Source organism: Geotrypetes seraphini, chromosome 7, assembly GCF_902459505.1.
Source record: "Geotrypetes seraphini chromosome 7, aGeoSer1.1, whole genome shotgun sequence".
NCBI classification, from domain to species: Eukaryota; Metazoa; Chordata; class Amphibia; order Gymnophiona; family Dermophiidae; genus Geotrypetes; species Geotrypetes seraphini.
In genome coordinates this window covers 60,242,675-60,265,426 of record NC_047090.1, presented here as the reverse complement: position 1 = coordinate 60,265,426, position 22,752 = coordinate 60,242,675, and the positions used below count along the sequence as shown (strand labels likewise).

The 22,752-nt window shown below is 41.3% G+C and overlaps 2 protein-coding genes across 8 annotated transcripts in view; one reads left to right on the top strand and one right to left on the bottom strand.

Moving 5' to 3' along the window:
* LOC117364217 overlaps positions 1-3,780 on the bottom strand; it is a 67,675-nt gene extending 63,895 nt beyond the window's left edge. Inside the window, exon 1 of the mRNA XM_033953230.1 lies at positions 421-3,780. Coding sequence (XP_033809121.1) covers positions 421-3,780 — 3,360 coding nt within the window. The remainder of the gene's footprint in view (positions 1-420) is intronic.
* The window catches only part of PRR5 (proline rich 5), a 269,323-nt gene that overhangs the window by 54,234 nt on the left and 192,337 nt on the right, over positions 1-22,752 (top strand). The gene's annotated exons all lie outside the window — the stretch shown is intronic.

The window sequence follows — 22,752 nt, the reverse complement described above, 5'->3', positions numbered from 1 at the left end:
GTGATTTCGAATGGTAATGCTAATTACAGAGGCATTCATCACCCAAAAAGGAGTTTTATAATATTTAGTGAACCCGGTATCTGTGTCATATCGAATGACAGGGGAAGGAGAAAATGTAAAATTCCAAATGTTACACAGGGAGTTTTCGCTGCATGTGAAATTATCTTGTTTTCTCATTGAAGTAGCATTTTTCCACTGGATCATGACGACAGTGGTTGGACGGTCACTCTTCACTGGCATTATTGCAGTTTGTCCGTACCATACCAAAGATAGAATGGTGATACACTTCCATGTTAGGTCCTGTGGAAAGAAAAAGCATCTTTATTCTCTCCTAAAACATTGGTCTCGAGGAGCGAAGATTGGACGTTCATAACCATCCACTAGTATTTGTACAATACTATCTTTCCCTGCAGCTATTACGGTGGCTCCTACTATAGGTTGGAGTGGTTTCTTCCACCAGATTCTCATACCAGCTTTAATTACATTAGCTGCCCCAAAGCCTGGTTCACTTCGGCCATAATGGTGCAGGGGTTTATCAATTAACTGTGGAGCTTCCATTTTAATTGCAATAGTTATCAATTGTGCAACACGATCCCCCTTTTGGAGAATGATAGCTTCTTTTCCAAGGTTTAATAACAATATTCCAATTTTGCCCCGATAGTCTGAATCAATGACACCCCCCATTATAGTTACACCTTTAAGAGCCAAACTTGATTGCGGACAAATCTGTCCATAATATCCCTTTGGAATAAGCACCCCCAAACCAGTTTGAATAGGTTTCACTATTTGTGGATCTAATTTGCATTCATTAGGGCAATATACATCTAGTCCAGCAGATCCATCAGTGGCCCTTATAGGAAGCTGTACTCCAGGTCTAACAGTCCAAAACTGGAGGGTACAAATTTTGTCACTTGCTTCAAGTGTGGAATACAGCATCCTATTCAGGGGTGTAGTATGTGAAGCTATGGGTCTATTGTTCAAAATTTGTAAGGCTTCCGTTAAATGTTCCCTCCACCTACGCAATGACTGATATCCTAATCTCTTTAATTGGGTTTTTAATAATCCATTCATTCTTTCTATCAGTCCTGAGGCTTGTGGATGATAGGCTACATGTAGTCTCCATTGAACATTGTTATCATTGATCCAATCCCTAATCATATTACCTGTAAAATGAGTCCCCCTGTCTGACTGTATTTCTAGAGGGTGTCCGTAATATAAGGTAATTAATCCTAATGCTCTAATTGTGTTTTCTTGATTGGCTTTCCGGCAAGGATAAGCCACTAACAACCCTGAATAGGTATCTACCATGGTACACACATATTGACATCCTTTAGACAATGGTAGAGGGCCTATATAATCTATTTGCCAAATCTGACCTGGTAGCCTGCCTCTGGCTATTTTCCCAAAAATTGGGGGCATCTGCTGCGCTGATGTGAGAGCTAGTTTACATAAATGACAATTACTGATTACTGTCTTTACCATATCTACAGTACAATGTATTCCTCTATCATGTGCCCACCTAATAGTTCCCTTCTCTCCAAGGTGTCCGGACTTTTGATGTGCCCATGTTGCCATGGCCATTTCGGAAGCAACATCTGTTTCCATGACCACAACGTGCGGGGTGGAAGAGTTTTGTTCTTCTGCCAACTCTGTTTCAGTGAGTTTGGATGCGCTATCTGCAACAGAGTTGAAAACAGTGTCAAGCGTATCTTTCACAACATGTGCATCTACATGGTACACTGTTATTACGGTAGTATTGGCCCATTCCAGAATATCTTGCCAAAGTCTGGCTCCCCAGACTTCTTTATTGTGAATTGTCCAATTGTCCTTTTTCCATTTCATCATCCAAGTTGTCATTCCATTTGCTACTGCCCATGAATCAGTAAAGATATGGCATTGTTGTCCTTGTTCTAGCCGTATGGCCTGCCACACTGCATATAGTTCAGCATATTGTGAGCTCTCTCCTTTTCCGGTAGTTGTTAGCAGTTGCTTTGTGACTGGATTAAAGGACACGCCCTTCCAATGTCTCAGTTGACCCTGGTATTTGGAGGAACCATCTGTAAACCAGGTATGCTGTTGTTGTGTCTCAGTTAGTTCTTGATATGTTTTTCCCCACCGAATGGGACTTTCACATATGTCGTCCACTTGCAATGGGGTATCTTCTGTGGGCACATTAAATACTTTTTCATGCAGCATCGTTACTCCATGTAGGCCTGACTTAGCCCTCTGTTGGATGTACCATTTCCATTTTATGATACTCTGTTCCTGGGCATGTCCAATACGATGAGTTTTTGGGTCACTCATGATCCATGTCATAATGGGTATTTCTGGTCGTATCATTACTTCGTGTCCTATGGTCAACTGTTCTGTTGCTACCAAAGCCCAGTAGCATGCTAGCAGCTGTCTTTCAAAGGGTGTGTATCGGGTCCCAGTTTCTGGGAGAGTCCTATTCCAGAATCCCAAAGGCACTCGTCGTCCAGCTTGCTTTTGCCATAGGCTCCAATTAGCATATCGCTCCTGTACACTCACTTGCAATTCTACTGGACCCTCCTTTAATGGCCACAAATTCATGGCTTGCTGAATAGCTTCCTTTGCTCTCTGGAAAGCCTGCTCCTCGTGTTCAGTCCAGACAAAATCATATTTTTTCCTTGTGATTTTGTACAGAGGAGACAGGATTTGCCCCAAGTGTGGAATATGTTGCCTCCAGAATCCAAAAAGGCCAATAAAGGCCTGGGTTTGTTTCTTACTTTGGGGAGAAGGGAAGTTTACAATTTTCTGTTTAACTTTCTCTATCACTTCTCGACACCCTTTTGACCATTTAATTCCTAAAAATACCACTGTTTGTGCTGGTCCCTGCACTTTCTTTGGATTTATTTCCCACCCAGCCTGTCTCATTGTTTCTACTACCAATGCCAAAGCATCTGCAACTTCCTTTTCTGTATTACCCTGGATCAAAATGTCATCAATATAGTGTGATAGTTCTACTCCTTCAGGTAAGGTACAGTTATCTAAATGCTCTGCTATAATCTTGTGACAGAAAGTGGGACTATGTAAATACCCTTGTGGTAGTCTGGTAAATGTATATTGTCTCCCTTGCCAAGTGAATGCAAATTGTTCCTGACATTGCTCCACTATAGGAATAGAGAAAAATGCATTGGCTAAATCAATAACTGCATACCAAGTACCAGTTCGTGATTGAATTTGTTCAACCAGTGTTATCATATCGGGAACAGCGGCACTTAAAGGTGGCGTGTGTTTATTCAATTCTCGGTAATCTACTGTCATTCTCCAACTTCCATCTGCCTTATGGACGGGCCATACAGGATTATTGAAGGCGGAGGTAACTGTTTTTATTACTCCCGCTTTCACCAAATCCTGTATTGTATTGGTAATTTCTTCGTGCCCTCCCGGAATGCGATATTGTTTCATGTTTACAATTTTTGTGGAGATTGGTACTACTATTGGAACAGGTAATTTTCCCACCACTACTGATCTTATAGGAATGGCTGGTGATTTGCCAAAACTATAAATTCCATCAGAAAGCTGTAAGGTTAGCCCTTTCAGGATATCTATCCCTATTATATACTCAGGAATCTCAGTGATCAGTACAGTATACTCCCGGATTGGTAATTGTCCAATTTTTAATCTCAGTTTTGTCTGTACTGCTTGTATAATTTTCCCCCCCAATCCTGATATTTGTATTCTAGGGCCCCAAAATTTTTTAGGGTTCCCATATATAATAGATGCCTCCGCCCCAGTGTCCACTAGAGTTTGTACCATTTGCTCCCCAGATTTCCAATAGATATTTACCTCGACATGTGGACGCTGTTCTAATTTGGTCCAGGCAAACACTGAGGCTTGGCATTCACATCATTGATCCTCCCACCACTTCCACCCTTTTAAATCAGGATAAAGAGTGGAAGCAGTTTCCTCAGGAGGAGCAGTTGGCACCGGCATATCCTCACTCTTGCTTACTTGGGCTTGAGACATAGATTTCTTTCCTAATCCTCTACTTTTGTACATTTTCCATAAAGTCCCGGTATCTTTCCCATCTATTTCTTCCCTCTTTACCCCATCTTTTATTAATGCCAAAAACATATCCCTTCGGGATACTCGATTAGCCCTGTTTGAATTGGATTGTCCTTCCCTCTTTTTATCAAAAGTAGTTTGAGGTCCCCAGTCTCCCAGATCTCCTAACTGTCGGACCGCTTCCAAGACTTCCAAAATAGACCTGTCTGTTTGATTGATCAACAGAGTCATAATTACCTGTTTGTATGCCGGTGCAGCATACCTGATAATTTTATTTCTCATGGATACAGTAAAAGGTAATGACATATATGTGTCAGCGTGACCTATTACTAAAGCTACCTTCATAGCCTCTTCCTTAATTCTCATTTGTGCATCTTTCAATGTATACCAAACTTTATCATTGGAAGGCCAGTCAGATTCAAGGGGATATCGCCTCGTGACACTCTTACCAATTACCTCTAATAAAGACCATTGGTTGTAATTTGTCGGATCGGGATCCTCCCGTAGCGTATCTTGTACTGCTGCTTCTTGACTAATTCGAACAAATTTAGGGGCGTCTGTGGCATCTAACATAATCCCTGCTGCGCCCAACTCCTGTACCCGAATTACCCATTGTATTAGTGGCTCCCCGGGCCGCTGTGTAAAGCGTGCCATAATATCCATGACTTCTTGCTGAGTAAAGTCCTCCATAACATCATTTCTAGTTAGATTTTCTCCTGTCTGCAGATTTCCCTGTAATCTTCGTCTCCTCACTGGCTTTGCTTCTAAACTTTCTGCCTGCTTTCCTTCATTACATATATCCTCCTCACTGGTATTAGAATTGGAATCCCAAATATCCCCATCCCATTTATCTGGATCCCAATCATCCGGAGGATGGGAAAGCAAAGTCCTAACCTTTTTGGCACTCACTTTCCCCCTCCGTTTTTTGTATTTATATTGAGCACAACGCACGGCTGCCTTTTCGGCTACATTTTGATAGGTGTCCACCTTATCCATTAACAATTTATTTTGATATTGTAACATTGTGATGGCATTCTGTTGCTCACACATTTTCTTTTCCAGCTCCCCTAACTTTGATTGTAACTCATGTTTAGCTTCATGCAACTTCCTCCATGCTGCTAAAATCATCCATCCTCGTCTAGAAATTCCCTCTCGCTCTTTTCCTTTTGTAATTTTCACCTTTTGTAAAGAGGCACATAATTCATGTGGATCCCCACTTCCAAAAGTCCAGGATTCACATAATCCTGCCTCGACAGACCACTCAGTGGCTACTAATTTATAAATGCTGTCATCCCAACCCGGAATGGAGAGATTGGGGGCCTGCCCCTCAACCCCATGTTTCATCTGGTGCCTTTTTGACCACATCGATCAACCCCACTTCTGGTACCAATTTGTTCTGCCACTTATTTCTGCCCAATGGGATGATCAGTGACACTCAAAAAAAGCACACAGACTATATAAAGCCTAAACAATAACACTTTATTACATGCATAGATAAATATAAAAATAGAATAACATCACCGTATTTCCGGACATCACTATCCCTCACAATCTGGAATCCACAGCGATTGATAGGAGAGGAGAACCGAACCGGGCTGTCCCTTTGTTGCAACGAAACTGGATTCAAATTCGAGGAGACATGTATGCTAAGTTTATTTACCCCCGGGCCCTAGGCCTAACAGTGTGATACTTTTTAAGGTGCTTATTTTATTTTATTTTTTTAATATGCAGGTCGTGCACTAATGTTGCCTAAAGCGTGTGATAACTGCAAAACTTTAAGGCAGGAGCACTTCTCGTTTCCTGTTTAGGAGGTGTTGTGCTCCTGCTTTAAGTCTGTGATATTCAGTTTGCATGCTCTTAATCAGCGCACGCTAGCCAGATAGCACACGAACACCCACTCTGCACATAACACATCCTCCCTACAAAAATATTTTTTTTAAACTCAGTTAACATATGCTTAGCGCTTGGAAACAAGCAAAATACTGGAAAATGCTTAGGGGCTGATTCCTTATAGGACACCAGACTCGATGGCTGCCAAAGAAGCGACTGAGAATCGTGTACCAGCGTCCTAAATGGAATCGCGCCTGCCCTAACGGACAGATACCAACCCCCTCCCCCCAGTTCTCTAACCTGCGCCCATATCACAAGCCCCCTCTCACCTCCCAAGGATGTAAATGAAACAGTACATATCTGCCTGTATGTTAGCCTCAGACTAGCCATACCTGTATTGTAATGCATATCAAATTCTTCAACTGTACTGTAAATTGCCTTGAACCTCTGTAGACATAGCGCAACTCATAAATCCAAGATTAGATTGGTTAGATTAGTAAAGGAGTAGCCTAGTGGTTGGTGTAGTTGACTATAGAGATGGGGACTTAGGCCCATTTCATACTCTAAATGCTACACGTAGAGTAGAATTTATGAGCCTTCCAAAATCTACCTGCACAGACTATTGTGTGGTATACAGTTGGGATCAGTAGGTTTTGGGTGGCTTTTGGAGGGCTCATCATATACTATAAGGAGGTTATGGTGAGATGTGTTCCTCTGCCTTTTTTATGTGAAGTTCACTGCAATGTCCCCTAGGGTGCCCCACTGCTCTGTGTGGCCAATCTACTAAATATGCTGGCCCCTCCTACATCCCAATGGTTTGTTTTGTGCATTTTTTGTAGCATGTGTTTGTTTTCTAAAATGGTTGAAAAAGATAGCTGCACATCTGAAAAATGGCCAGTTTCGAAAAAACAAGATAGACATTATGCACTTTTGAAAATGGACATTTTTGGTATTGGACTTTTATGCGTCTTCCGCAAAACGTCCAAACTTTGATTTGAACATCATATCAAAAATGGCTCTCCATATCATATGACAATAAAAAATTTAAAAATTAATAAGAAAAGAAATTGGTCTATTGTTTCAATCTCTCTTACGGTGGTTTCTCAGAGAGCATTGTGTTTATGCTGTTGGGCAGTGGATGCGGCTTCTAAGCAGTGTCTGGTAAGGCTACCTTTTAAGGGCCGTTTATTATTTGGAAAGGACTTGGGGAAATTGGTTAAGGATTTTGTTGATTCGAAATCTCAACGGCTGCTGGAAGATAAACCTAAGGGTTTTTATGAGGCTCCTCCTTCCCGCTCCCGTTTCCAGGACATCAAGCGTTATAGGCCGGGTAAACCCTCTCACAGTTAATCTTACAGTTCCAAATCTAAGTATTCGCAAAAACAGTTCTTTCGTTCTTCCAAAGCTTCTGCCTCCCAGCCAGTCTGGCCCCAGGCTTCACAAACCCCACAATGACGGGGTGCAGACTCCCTCCACTGACTATATTGGGGGACAACTGTCTCTCTTCCTAGTGGAGTGGGCCAAGATTGCATCTGGTCAGTGGGTTTTAGATATTATTCAAGAAGGTTACAAGTTAGAATTCTCCTCTCCTGTCGCAGATTCTTTCTTGGTTTCCCCATGTTTGGGAGCAGCCAAGAGGGAATCTAGAACTCGGGGCGGTAATCCCGGTTCCTCCAGGGCAAAGAGTCCAGGGCAGATACTCTATTTACTTTGTGGTGCCCAAGAAAGGGGGTTTGGTCAGGCCTGTTCTGGATCTCAAGAGGGCCAATCAGTTTCTCAACACTACAGCTCCAAGGACATTTTCCAAAGTGATGGTGATGGTAGCAGCCTTTCTCCGGAGGGAAGGAATTCGGGTGCATCCTGTTTGGATGACTGATTAATTCAAGCATCTTCTCGGCAGGAGAGCTATCAGGTAACACAAAGAGTGATTTCTCTTCTTCAATCTTTAGGTTGGGTCATCAATTTCCCCAAGAGTTCTCTGATCCCATCTCAGTCATTAGAGCATCTGGGGGGTCTAGTTCAATACATCACAAGGGAAGGTTTTTCTGCCCAAATGCAGGGGCGAGAAACTTCAGTCTCAAATTTGTCTCCTCCTCCAGTCTCTCCTCTGGTCGCCACCAGTCCCACTGGTCACTTGCCAGTCTTCCTCAGTCACTCACTCCTCTGGGCACTAAAACATCCAGCAGGCCCTCGGTTGGTTATCAAGCTTGAGCCCCCCTTGGACTCCAAGCTCTACCAAGAAGGCCAGTCTAACAGGCTTACCAAGGGTTAGGTTGAAGCCAGCATTCCTCCACTTGAGGGTCACCTGGCTCCCAAAGGAGCCCTTGTTTTTTTACAGCTCTTATTCAGAACTGTCTTTTTCAGCACCTTACTTCATTCAGGGTGAGTGGACAGCTCCTAAGTGCCTTTGTTAGATCTCTATGCAAGTGAGCTCCACACACCACTGCTTAGGCTTCCTCTGCTGGCTTGCGACAGGAACTTCACCATGTCACACTCCTCCATCTTGTACTTATCAAAAAACAGCTTCGGTCTTTAGAACGTAGGTGGAGAAATGGAAAAACCGAGACCAATCTTGATAAATTTAAAGAACATTCAAGACTGTATAAACCAAAAATAAATCAGGCAAAAATGAAATATTACTCAAGTCAAATTGAGAAAGCTAAAAACTTTTCTGCACTTTACTCTATATTAAAATCGATAACTTCTACAACCAAAAGGCAAAGTCAGATAAACAGCCTGCCCACTGCCCAGGAACTTGCAACTTTCTTTATAGATAAAGTTAATAACATCAGGAAAAATCTTACCTTAAATAAGCAATCAATATTAGATCAAGAGCAAACTGAGCTAAGGTCCTATCCTCAAAATGCTCACAATTCAACTTACCAAATCTTAGGAAGATTGAATCCCTCATTAAGACCATCAATATTAAGGGTTCCCAAGTCGAAACAATCCCCTCCCCCTTCCTTAAACGATATTTTTCTATTTTCAGTCCGTTCATCCTCGCCTTAATTAATGAAAGTCTTCAGCAAAGCATTATGCCCAAAGCCTGGAAGGAAACCATTATTCATCCCATTATTAAGGATCATAAAACTAGTCCTGAGGATAAATCAAATTACAAACCAATCGCAAATATACTCTTCCTAGCAAAGCTGACAATCAAATATCAGAGTGCATAAAAAACAACAACATTTTACACCCAAATCAAACAGGCTTCAGGCAACATCACTCTACGGAACACTCATTGATTGGCATGTCTACCTCCATACTTTGCTATCTGGATCATCATAAATCTGTTCTTTAATTTCTATTGATCTTTCATCTACTTTTGACACAATTGACCATAACTTTCTTTTAGATAGACTGCAGTCTGTTGGCATCACGGATCAGGTCCTCTCTTGGTTTAGATCCTATTTTGCTAATTGATCCTCAATTGTGTCATTTAACAATACAACCGCCAAAAGTTTCTCGGCAACACATGGTATTCCCCAAGGGTCCATTCTTTCACCACTTTTGTTCAGTATTTTTCTTGCACCCTTGATGACTCTTTGCCAATCTATTGGTTTTAATATATTTGCTTACGCAGATGATATTCAGCTTTTACATCCGCTAGACTCCAATAACCCTCTGGAAACAATAGCAATCAATAAGAAACTCAAACAGATTCACCAATGGCTCAATGCTAACAGATTAGCTCTCAATGTTAATAAATCAAATGTTATGCTCTTTCCCTGGAAAGATGGTCCTAAGCTTAATTTTCCAATCACTATCAAGGGTTCCACTTTACAGTCGATCAGTAGCATTAAGATTCTAGGGGTTATTTTTGATTATAAACTAACCACATTAGTAGTATTGTTAAATCAACTTTTTTCAGACTACGTCAAATTCATTCAGTTTCGAAATTCTTATGTCGAAAGTCACTTAACACATTAATTCATTCTTTGGTAATTTAAAAAATCGACTATTGTAATGCTCTATTTAAGGGAATAGCCCAAAATGAAATCAAGTGTTTACAAATTATACAAAATGCCTCAATTAAACTTATAATGAAAGCTAAGAAATTTGATCATGTGACACCTCTCCTTAAGAAAGCGCATTGGCTCCCAGTTGCTCACCGTATAACATACAAATTAAGTCTGTTAACTTTCAAATCTCTTCTTTACAAAACTCCCGCCTTTATTCATAAATTGATTCCCTACACCTCAACAAGAGTACTGAGGTCAAACGACCAACATCTATTAACAGTTCCCTCGCTCAAAATCATTAATACATGGTGGCAATTCATCTTCTCTGTTATAGCCCCCCATACATGGAATTCCCTCCCTATTTATTTAAGGGAAGAACATAATCTAGACAGATTTAAGGGCAAGTTAAAAAGCTTTCTGTTTAAAGATGCATTGGATAGCTAGAAAGCTTGCCTAGGAACCTCAATTGAATCCTATTTCATAATTTTTTTTGAAGGACATTGCTTTCTCCCTTCCTATTGTTTTATTCTCATACGTGTATTTCTCTTCCCATCCTCTCCTTTTGTTTCAAAATGTTTTTGTTAGGTTAGTTCTAAGTGTTTGTTCTGTTTCCCCCTAAAATTTTGTAATTTTATTGATTTGTATATCGCTTAAAATTTTGAATAAGCGATTAATCAAATTTATAATAAACTTGAAACTTGAAAAGGGTTGGTGTTCCCTCCCTCAGACAAGAAAAGAGAAAATAATCCTGCATGTCCAGCTCTAACAGACTACAGTTCCCTCTCTCTCTAAGGCGGAGCTAGTCCGCTTAGCCTTTCAAAAACCTAGCCTCCCTTCCCTTGTACTGAGGGCTCCTGTAGCCTCCCTCGTGGGCTCCCCTATGGGGCCCCATGTGACATCCTCATCCACTGCAGCCATCACCTTTTCTCCTCATCTGGGGTTGTCTGTTCTTCCGGGATTCCTCTTAGGCGGTCTTGGAATCCCACTACTCCAATCGTGATTAGCAGTTTTGAAATCCCACCACTACCACAAAATGTGATCATGTGATTGGACCACGCGATCAACACCCATCATACTTTTCCATCCCCAGGCATTTCTGGTCTTCTTCTATCACCAGGTACTGCTTGACAATAACACAACATACACGTCATTCATACACTTCTAAAACACATGACCAGACACTTCCTGGTCTCTACCGAGTCCTCCCTGGACTCCATTCCTATCCAGGTCCTCTCCATCTCTTTATTGGCGCTCCAGGTCTTTGGGCAGCTTCTGGTACCATTTACTGGTCTCTCCACTAATTGTCGCTGGCCCCGTTGGTCCATCCGTCGGTTACTCACCAGTCACCTTTGGTCAATGCACTCAGGGTCTACAGGCTGCTTTTCTAGGATCTTCTGGCAGGTTCCACTACCATTTACTGGTCTTTCTGCTGGTCGCTGCCAGTCCCTCTACCAGTCACTCACAAGTCTCCTTCAGCATTGGACCTCAAACTCTTCCAGCTGCTTGTGGGACCAGCACCTATCCCTCTGCTCCCCAGCCTTTTGGGTCTCCACAGGTGATGGACACCATTGGTCCCTCTACCAGTTATCAAGCTTGAGTACTTCCTGGACTCCAATCTGTTCTGGGCACTCTGGCTGCTCCTTCTTCCAGACCCACTCTGTCACTCAATCGTCTTTTCCTGGACTCATGCCCTAGGACTCTCCCAGTCCTTCAGTCATCTTTTCCTGGATGCATGTCCTGAGGACTCTCCTGGTCACTCCTGAGGACTCACTCCAATCCCTTAGCCACTCTCCATAATGACTTTCCTAGTTGTTCATTCCCCTGATCACTCACACATCCACCAGACCATCTGCCAGTCATCAAGCTTGAGCCCCCCATGGATACCAAGCTCCACTGGGCAGGCCATTCTAGCAGACTGCGCAAGGATTAGGCCAAAGCCAGCATTCCTCCTCTTGAGGGTCACCTGGCTCCCAAAGTAGCTCTTGTTTCTCTCAGCTCTGAGCTTGGGAACTGTCCTTTTCAGCACCTTACTTCACTCAGGATGAGTGGACAGCTCCCAAGTGCCTTTGCAAGATCTCTATGCAAATGAGCTCAGGCTCCCTCTGCTGGCTCGCAACAGGAACTTCACCCTGTCACAACTTTCTATGTGGGGAAAGGTACTGTACACATCAACCTTAGAAAGAATTAGAATATCTTGAATATTTGTATGTATTCTTTAGTTTAGATCGACAATTTAACCCTGAGGCAGGCTTTTTTGGAATCCAAAACATGGACCGTGTCAGGTCCAAAAACAAAGGAGATGGACTCTGTACTGATATATATATTAGGTTTTAATTCTTGATTACATTTAATAAACTTCATTGTTTCTAAGACTGATGTGTACAGTCCCTTACCCCACTAGTTGCTGTAGTTTACCTGCTTTACCTTGTTTCTGTGGATTGTACAATTTTTTATGTGCCACTTTGAAACAATCAATTTGATATTCCCACAATATCCCTTCCTCCCCCTCCTCTCCCCTCTACGAAGCTTCTTCCAGCTTAGGACTGCTAATATCTGAATCCACTCAAACCTCTCAAATCATTAAGTACCTGACATCTCCCTAGGGTGGCCAACTTTTGGTCATAAATTTCAGAGAGATTTAGTCATGACAAATTTTGTGTATTTATAGTAGCACGGCATAACTCCAGTAAATGTTCATGGAATGGATAATATTAAACAAAACTAATTTTTTTTTATTATTAAATCTTTATTGATTTTCAATTTAAATTCAAGCATAACACTTGTACAGAAAGCAATAGTCATAATAACATAAAATTAATTATGCATCCAATAAAGAAAACATTATTTAACTATCTATGCTCAAGTCCTCGTTCTAGATCCAAGTTATAGAAATAGCAAAAAAATAAAAGAAAACAAGAAAAAATAAAATTTATAGCAAGATGCTAAAAGCTATAGCACTGAAAATGAGATCTCATAACTCCATCCAGATGAGACATTGCCACAAAAGTTGTCAATTGAGATAGTTCAAAGAATACATACTTGACAGAGCGGTAACACACTATACATTTACGTGGATGTCTCAAATAAAAGGTAGCCCCCAAAGATGTAACCCCAGATTTCAGAAGAAGAAATTCACGGTGACGCTTCTGTGTCTCCCTTGTAAGATCAGGAAACATCTGTACTTTACAACCAAGAAAAACTTTTTGTCTATTTTTAAAGTAAAGTCTTAATAACCATGTTTTATCTAGCGGAAGCGCCACAGTTATAATCAAAGTTGCTGGTAATGCTAAGTCCTTATCAGAAGTCTCTAATAATTCTGAAACATTTAAAGTTTGTTGAACCAAATTTTTTTGCTGCTCTACAGAAGCTTTCATCGGTAAATAATAAACACGTGAAAATGGTGGTAACATTTCATCTGATACTTCTAAAATTTCCACTAAATATCTCTTAAGCATTTCTCTAGAATTTACCATCTCAAGTTTAGGGAAATTAATTAACCTTAAATTATTACTACGAGAATTGTTCTCGAGCATTTCAACTTTCCTTCTCAAGTTGGTATTATCTTTAATCAGAGTCTCTTGAAGATGTTTAGATGTGAAGATTTCCTTTTCAATTTTCTGTTTAGATGTGAAGATTTCCTTTTCAATTTTCTGTATAGATACGTTTGAGTTAGTCAATTCTTTTCTTAAATCATTCAGTTCTTTTGTATGTTTTGTAATTTCCCCTTCCAAGTATTGAAATTTAGGGGTAATAGACTTTGCAAAACCAGCAATTAGGTCCCATAAGGAGTCTAAGGTTACCACTGCAGGTATAACCAGAGAAATTGAAGTTTGTAAGATAGTAGAGTGCTCACCATTCTGTGGGTATTCTTCAGGGCATGCCTCCTGGCTATCGCCCCCTTGTAAAGTTGAATTATCCCCAGGCATATTCATTAGGGCTCCTTGACTATGAGCCCCTACCTCCAAACCTTCTCCCGGATCCAATCTTGCCTCTGAGGGAGAGAACACCACGGACTCCGGGGTTTCCCCACCCCTGGGAGAGCTGTTGACCTGAGGTTGTGTGGGCGGCGTCCTTGCATCGGGGCTCAGCATAACATCATGCCCTAGATGAATAGCTACGGGTTTGCCTCCCTGTGTCCTCAGCAGGCCACCATCCAACGCCTGAGAGACCTCCTGCATTCACCTCAGGAGTTGCTCTATGTTGCCAAGAGGGCGCCACGAGGTAGCAGCAGCGCTCCGGCCTCTTCTCTTGGGCATACTTGTAAGTATCCACAAAAGCCCGTTCAGGGCTCGACACAAAGAAAATTTCTTAGGTTGAGGAACAAACCCGGCGCGTCTAGCTTGAAGCAGCCATCTTGGACCCGAAACAAAACTATTAATTTACATTGTAGATTACATACAGATCACAATATAGAATAAAACATTTACATATTTTCATGTTTTTTAGTCCTAACCTATATGTATTTGTCCAGTGGTCATCTCTAATTTTTAAGTCAGGGTCACTTTGGATCCAGTAAGCTGAAGGAGAGTCGCCACTAATTCCCACTATATGTGATGTATTAATTCAACCAGATAGCAAATTTAACTATCTGGGTGTTGTGATAGACTCGACTCTCAGCTGATAGATTGTGAGCCCACCAGGACAGATAGGGAAAATGCTTGAAGTACCTGTATATAAACTGCTTTGAGTGTGGCTGTAAAACTACAAAAAGGTGGTATACAAGTCCCAGTCCCTTTCCTTTTCCACTTTAGATTAAATCTCTTCAGTTGTGCAGAAAGATTTTCACTTATTGAGACAGATTAGATCAGTTACATATTATTTTGATCAGGATGCCCTACAAAACCTGATATATACAGTCTTTACTTCAAGATTGGACTATGGTAATGTAGCCTACTCTGGGCTACCAAAGACACAAATCAAACTATTGCAGTCTCTGTAGAGCAGTACTGCTTGGGATTGCAGATGTTTACAATCAAGTGAATCAAGTTATTGATAAAATTCCATTGGTTGCCTGTGAAATTCAGAATTCCATTTAAGATACTTTGTTTAGTGCACAAATCATTATAGGATCATTAGCTCCCCCCCCTACCTAAATCAATGGATAGTGCTCTACTCATATACACCACAAAGATGCTTAAGATCATTACAAGATTATAGGCTTTTCCTGCCACATATCTCCAAAGCATACTGAGCTTCCACAAAAGATAGGGCTTTTTTTCTGACTTACTGGAATACTCTGGAATACTCTGCATCAGGAAATTTGGGGAGAACATAATTAAAAACAAAAAATAAGGCCCTATTGAAATCATATTTTTTAGGGTGGCTCTTAACCTATGAGTTCAGTGTACAAGTATCTGTCTTGTATTCTTTAGTGCATTATCCTAGAGTGTCAGTCAAGTGTGATTGTGTTCTTGGTTGGTTGTTTAGGTCTTTCCTATGATTTTATGGAGTTCCTTTCATTTTTCTATAAATAGCACATATTTTTAGAATTATAAACCACTCTGGTCTGATAAAAGTGAGCAGTATACCAAGTTTATGAATAAACGTCTACATGTTGCCACTTAATAACCTCATGTAGTTTGACAGTTAACTCTTTTTGAATCAGAATCACCACAATCGCTTTCTTTGCCCTTGCTAGTGAAGGCACCTTGCTCTGGCCCGCTTAAATCACTTAACTCTCAGATACAAAATTAGATTGTGAGCCCTCTGAGGACAGGGAAATGCATTCAGGTGCATTGTGTAACTTAGCACTGAGCTATTACTGAAAAGGTGTGAGGTAAATCCAAATAGATTTTTTGCAGGGTTTCTCAAACTGTGGGTTATGACTCAATTGGGGTCACTAAACCAGTACCTGAAGTTATGCCCTGGCAGACAGTAAATAGAATTCCAGTGCAAAAGGCATATGAGTCTTGAACCAGTGAGTTAATGCTGGTTGCTCTCAGGTAAGTGGCTTGTTTGGTTCTACTTTGTTGAGAGTATGTTGCTATTGGCATTGATATTTTGCATTTTAATTATTGCAGAAAAGATTAGAATGAGCTTGGTTGGGGAATTTCCTGTATCCCATCTCCTTTTTATCTTATAGTAATTATCAACTGCTTTGGTATGAACTGAGGGGCTATAGCACAGCCCTAAGATGCAGGAGGGAGAGCCGAGAGAAAAAAAAAATGAAGATCATGCCTTCTACTCCACTCGTGACTAGAGGTGAATAAATTACTGGTTCAAGACACATATGCCTTTGTGCTGGAAAGAAGATTATCGAGGTAAGAACCTAATCTTCCCATATCATCAGCCCGTGCTTCTGGGGTCATGTGCTTTCTGTGACTGCAACAATGGAGCTGTGACCATATAAAGTTTTATAAGCACTGTTTTATAGTGTGCATCTGGTGATGAAAGCCTCTGCTCAGAACACAATTCTGAGAAGTTTGGTGTTTTGTTTTCAGAAAGTGACATCAGACAGGAGGATCATGGCATTGTTTGTGATGTCCTCTTTTGAACAACTCAGCTTCCTTTTAGCAGTGCTTTCTTATTTACTGTTGTGTTGTAAAATGAACAGTGAATGGCTATATCTGATCTAAAAATTACAAAGCAGCCACAGCTGGACAAATTGAGGCCAAAAGTGCATTGTCTTTAGAGGCCCCTATATAACACACTAGCATCAAAGTAAGAATATTGTTTTCATAACCCACAAGAGAGCTGCATTATGGTGATAGGTAATGATAAAATGTTCTCCATGATCCATTGTAATTATTTATTATTAGTGGGCATTTCCTTGGCTTAATGCCTACAAATGGATTTGTTTTGTGCTTATGTCAGACATGAATCTTGGGTGCAGAGTGAAATGGCTGTTGTGTGTGTTTTCTGCTGTAGTTTTTTGCTGCGTAGGCTGACTTTTTTTGGGGGGGGGGGAATGTTGCTTGCTGTTTTATGGTTCTAGCTGGGAAATAAAACTCCAGAAGCTAGCTTATAGGGTTTGTTTGTTTTTTTTGTTGCTGTTATCTGAATTCCAGTTTGACTAGTCAGGTTCCTCCAGGTGGTTCAGTTATCTGCCACAGTGTCATTGTACTGAAGCTGTATCCTGTATGATCAAGTTTGATCTTGTTTTCTCAGCTTCTTTTTTAATCTTGACAAGTTACAATTTCTGAGTGCATGTGAGGGTAGAAGATTTCATTCCTATGGAAAATGCAAAGAAAACAAAACGGCTGTGGAAGTTTCAAGTTACTTTTGGCAGACCTGCAAGCTTATTTTCAAACAGAAAGTCCTCAGAAGCTTCCTTTTGAAAATCAGGCTCAGCATTCACATCAAAGGCAAATAAAGCTGCTACCAATAAGCATAAAAAGTTTTATTTGACTACAACTATGAAATGGCACTGGATATCAATGACCCAACATATTTTGGTACATTTCACATTTCAACTGTATTTTAATATACTGCAAATAAAAAAGTCTATACCTGTATCATGAATCTGGATGCAAAACCTGATTCCTAACCTGATACCTAACTTGTACACGCCACTCTTTATAGAAGGTATACCGTCAAAACCGCACCAAACTTTGGCACGCTGACAATACTGCGGTGACATTTGTGTAGAGGACATATGTGCGCCGCCGCTTACACCGCTTTTAAGCCTTTCCATTAGCGCTGTGAGGGGGTGTGGGGGGGGGGGAACTACGTTTACAAGTCCTCGTGCTCCTGTTGGGAGGGGGGTTGGGGGGAACCCTCCAAGTACACTGAAAACTCCCGTTTTCCTTTCTGTTTTTGCTGTTTGGGAGTTCTCAGTGTAGGGGAGATGCAGGGGAGGGTTCCCCCACCCCCAATGGGAGCGCGAGGACTTGTAAATGTAGTGGGGAGTTCCTCCCCACACACACACACACACATCCCCTCACAGCGCTAATGGAAAAGCTTAAAAGCGGCGGAAGCGTCAGCGCACATATATCCTGCATGCAAATGGCGCTGTGGGATTGTCGGTGCCAAAGTCTGATGTACTTTTGACAGGTCACCCTATAGAATCACACCTAGTGGTGGCTGAGTTCGCTAGGCATCCTAGAGGTAGACACCGGTATATTAGGCCAAGCTTTACCTGACCTAATTTCCTGGTGCCTACCTCAGACGCCTAGCAACGCCTAAGTCAACCATGCCTATTCTCCACCCCTAATCATGCCTACTTTTCAGATAGACATCATTAGGCATCACAGGGCACCTTGACTTAGGTATCATTAGGTGCTGCGCAGTATTTCACACCCAACCCAAATTAACAATTAAAATAAGTATTTTTTAATAGGTTTTTAATGGTATGGTCAGTTACCATGCCATTTAACCCATTAAAAAAGGTGCAGATTTAAGTTAGGCATTGCTAGACATCCTCATTGTAGGCACCTCTTATAGAATCGGGCCCAAACTGCCTTAAAGCATACACCTAACAACATGAAACATGGTCATGTTGGTAGAGGCGCTCTCTGAGTAAAATTTTCAACTAAAAAGATAAGTTGTTATACTATTTTAAGGATCCACTTTAATATGAACATTGCACACAAAAAATTGTTTTCTAATGATCCGAAGAAGAGAATGGCTTATGCGATCTCTAAATGAAATGCATAAAGGAGAATGACAACCCTACAGAGGATCTAAAAAAAATTGTATACTAATTATTGCATGGGTTTGTCGGATATTGATGTGATAATAAAAAAGATGCATTCTATTGCATAAGTGACCTAATTTGTTATGGGAAGGGAAGTTGAAGGTAAAACTGTTTCCCTAAAGCATGTTCTGATTTATCTATTAAGGAGACTGATTCTAGCAGATATGATGGTCCTTGGCCATATAAAATATTAAAACCATCACACAAAGCTTAAAATTTATCCTTGCGTAAATTGGCAACCAATGTAACTTTTAATATTTGATATAATTCTATCATATTTAGAGATCGAAAAGATGCAGTATTTTTTATTGTCTGTCATCTCTTTAGCCCCTTTGCACTTTCCAGGTATACTATATTACAATAATCCATCAAAGAAAGTTTAAGTGATTGAACTAATTGCAAACATTGTTGTATCAAAATATTTACGTACTGCCCACAATTTCCTTAAAAGTCCAAAAGCTTTCCTTCTAATCAATATAATCTAATATTCCATAGTCAATAAATTATCCAATTGAACTCCCAAAACTCTAGTTTGCATATCAAAGACATAATTATTCTGACCTATAATTAACAAGCAATCTGATCTGGCTAGATCCTGAGAATCCAGTCCAGATTCTGTAGGAGATCCACAACTTGTCACACTGCCTGCTCGTCCTCCAGTCTTGATTGCACTGTGATTAACCAGTCATCCAAGTATGGGTGAACTTGTATACCCATCCTACGGAAGTGGGCTGCAACACCATCACCTTGGTGAAGGCGCATGGGGCTGTTGCTAGACCAAAAGGCAGGGCTGCAAACTGAAAATATCATTGAAGGACATGAAATCTCAAGTATTTCCTATGGTCCAGGAAAATGGGAATATGAAGGTATGCCTCATGTCAGATCTAGGGAGGTTAGGAATTCCCCCGGAGCCACCGCTGCAATGACGAACCAGACCTTTTCCATGTGGAAGCGAGGTACTCTCAGAGTCTCATTTATGGACTTTAGGGCCAGGACCAGTCTATGGTGCCTTTCACTGGCACTATGAAGTATATGGAGTATCTGCCAGATTCCGATTATTCTTCGGGAACTAGTTCTATAGTTTGAATGTCCAATAGCCTTTGCACCATCGCTTGAACCCTGGCCTCCTTTTCTGGCCATCCAGCTGGAGAATTGATAAACAGATCTGAAGGAGGGCAATAAAACTCAATCTTGAGACCCTCTCAATTAAGATCTAGAACCCAGTGGCCCAAGGAAATCCATTCCCACTCCCTTCAGAATGCTGACAGTCTCCCGCCAATGTGTGAGAGTGTCGTAGCTGACCTGGCAACATTGTGATTTCTTGAAGGTTGCTGAAGGTTGCTTACATCTAGAGTTGCCAACCACTTTCTAGACCCCTGATAAAATCTCTGAGTGGAAGAACCTGCATAGAATTGGCGGGAACGTCATGAGGGATGAAAATTGCCTCTCCCAGCAGGTCGATGAGGTCAGCTATTGGGCAGATTTGGGGCAGTGATCTGCCATGCTGGCCATAAGGTTGTTGAGGCCCTTACCAAATAGCATCTGCTCTTCGAAGGGCAGTCTGCTTAAGGTAGCTTTGGAGGGTGAATCACCCACCCATTGTCTGATCCAGAGTTTGCAGCAGGAAGAATCTGCTTATGCTGACACCTTGCTCATGACTCTAATAATGACATATAGAGCATCTGCCACATAATCCACCCCCTCCAGCACCATCTGGGGGGCAGACCTCCTCGGCCAGTGGTTTACAATCAGGTACTCAAGCATTTTCCATATCTGTCCCAGCGGGCTCACAGTCTGTCTAATGTACCTGGTGCTCAACAGAGAAACTCCATAATGGGGCAGTGGAGGATTATGTGACTTGCCCAGGGTCACATGGAGCAGTACAGGGTTTGAACTCACAACCTCGGGCTGCTGAGGCAAGCAACAAGGGCTGTTCAAAAAGTATCAGACTTTAATTTTTTTTCGTAAACAAATAAAGCTAAGGAGGCGTGGTTTGGTGCACATATATAGGCAACCCTAATGCACATGCTTGAATTTTTTCCCGCCTACAGAAGCTGTCAGTCACCAGCAGACCACCAATGAGTGAGGAAGTTTAAGCGCCGTCAGATTTTCTTTTTTGACAAAATGACAGAAAAAGCTGAACAACGCTACTGCATTAAATTTTGTGTACAGCTAAGCGATTCCCAAGTGGAAATGATCCGCAAGATTCAACAGGCCTTCGGGGATGAAGCAATGGGCACCGCACAGATAAAGGAGTGGTGCGGCCAACTCTGAAGCAGTTGTACATCAGTGGACAATGAAGCACGTTCTGGTAGGCCTTCAACATTCAGAAATGAGATTGTCATTGACCAAGTGAGGACCCTGGTGATGCAGGATTGTTGAATCACGATCAGAGAACTTGCAGCATCAGCTTTGGATCTGTTCATTCCATTTTGACTGAGGATTTGGGCTTCAGGAGAATTTCAGCAAAGTTCATGTAAAGCTGCTAATGATTGAGCAGACGCAACTCTTTTTGGAGATCGCACAGGACATGCTAGAGATTGTGAACAGTGATCCCAACTTCCTCAGCACAGTGATCACTGGTGATGAGTCCTGGGTTTATGGGTACGACCCAGTAACTAAGTTGATGTCATCACAATGGAAGCATTCAACATCCCCAAGGCCAAAAAAAGCAAGGCAGGTCCACAGCAATGCCAAAGTCATGCTGACTTCTTTGACTCCAGTGGCGTGATTCATCACGAGTACACACCACATGGCACAACCATCACTAAGGGGTACTACCAAGAGGTTCTACATCGCCTATGTAGTGCTGTGAGATGCAAACGGCCAGACTTGTGGGCAGCGGGAAATTGGCAGCTCCATCACGATAATGCACATGCCCATTCTTCACATTTGATACGGAGTTTCCTGGACAAACACAACACACCTGTGATTCCTCAGGCTCCCTACTCTCCCGAAATGGCTCCATGTGACTTCTGGCTTTTCCCCAAGCTGAAAATGCCCATGAAAGGGACCAGATTTCAGTCAAGAGAAGACCATGCAAAATGCGATGGACCAGTTGCGAGCAATCTCAAAAGATGAGTTACAGCGCTGCTTCCGATAGTGGCAGAACCATTGGAAGAAGTGTGTGGCAGCCCAAGGGGACTACTTTGAAGGAGATTAGTATAAGATTGTTGTATCTGAATATGAGTATTTTTTATAAATAAAGGTCTGATACTTTTTGAATGGCCCTCATATGTTTTCAATTTCATTCTGAAGTCTGTATAACTATGTGTAAAGTAACTTGCCTCGTACCAACAATGCTTATTAAGAGATAATGTAATAGGTTGCAGTCCAGTGTTACAGCCCATTGTTCAAATATTTGGCATTTTATAAAGTGTTACAGAAGGCGCAGGCAATGGTCAAGACTGAACAGGAATGTCTTATAGTTGGACATCTACCACCTCCGCAGTGCTGTAATTTGAAAGCATCTCCGGAACACCTGTTTGCTCTTGTTGAAGATGTGAGCATCAGAGCTGTGAAATATTTTCTCAAGAGTATAGCTCATAATCTTGCTTTTCAGTATATATGTTAAATTCTTGGAATAAGACTTAATTTCTACCTTATTTTATTCATAATTGATTTGTCATAATTAGCTATATGTTTGCAATAGTTAAAATTATTTTTGCCTTAGATATACATTATTAGAAGTATATTTGGCAATATAAATGATGTGGAAGGGAATTGTCCTTGATTTTTGTTTTTTTTGTGTGGGGGGATGTGGTTAGGGGAAATTGACCTACATGGCAATTATCCAGGAGGTAATTGGTGGGTGGGATCTGTAAAATGAGAATTATCCTGGTGGGAAGTCACCTAGAACAGATATTACATACAAAGTAATTACACTTGAAAAGCATCATTATCTGTACATAAATATAAAATAAGAATTAAACTATTAATAATAAAAAATAAATAAACTGAACATGCTAAAGTCCACATTATCGAACCCAAGGTTATTTATTTATTTATTTTTAGTATTTATATACCACATATAGCCTAAGGGGCTCATAATCGAAACAGAAATACGTCTAAAAACTGGCCTAAATCAGCATATATCACTATCAGTGAGACAAGTCGACCAAGTGTCTATAACAACCGGGTTTTAGACGTATCTAAAAACGACTTAGGCCTTCCCAGTGCTGCAGTACGCCCAGAGCTAAAAGGGGCTTTTTAGAAGGAGTGGTGAGGGCGGGATTTGGGCAGGACGTGGGCCATCCTAGACTTAGTCGTACTGCATGTATAACCGAATGTTTTACA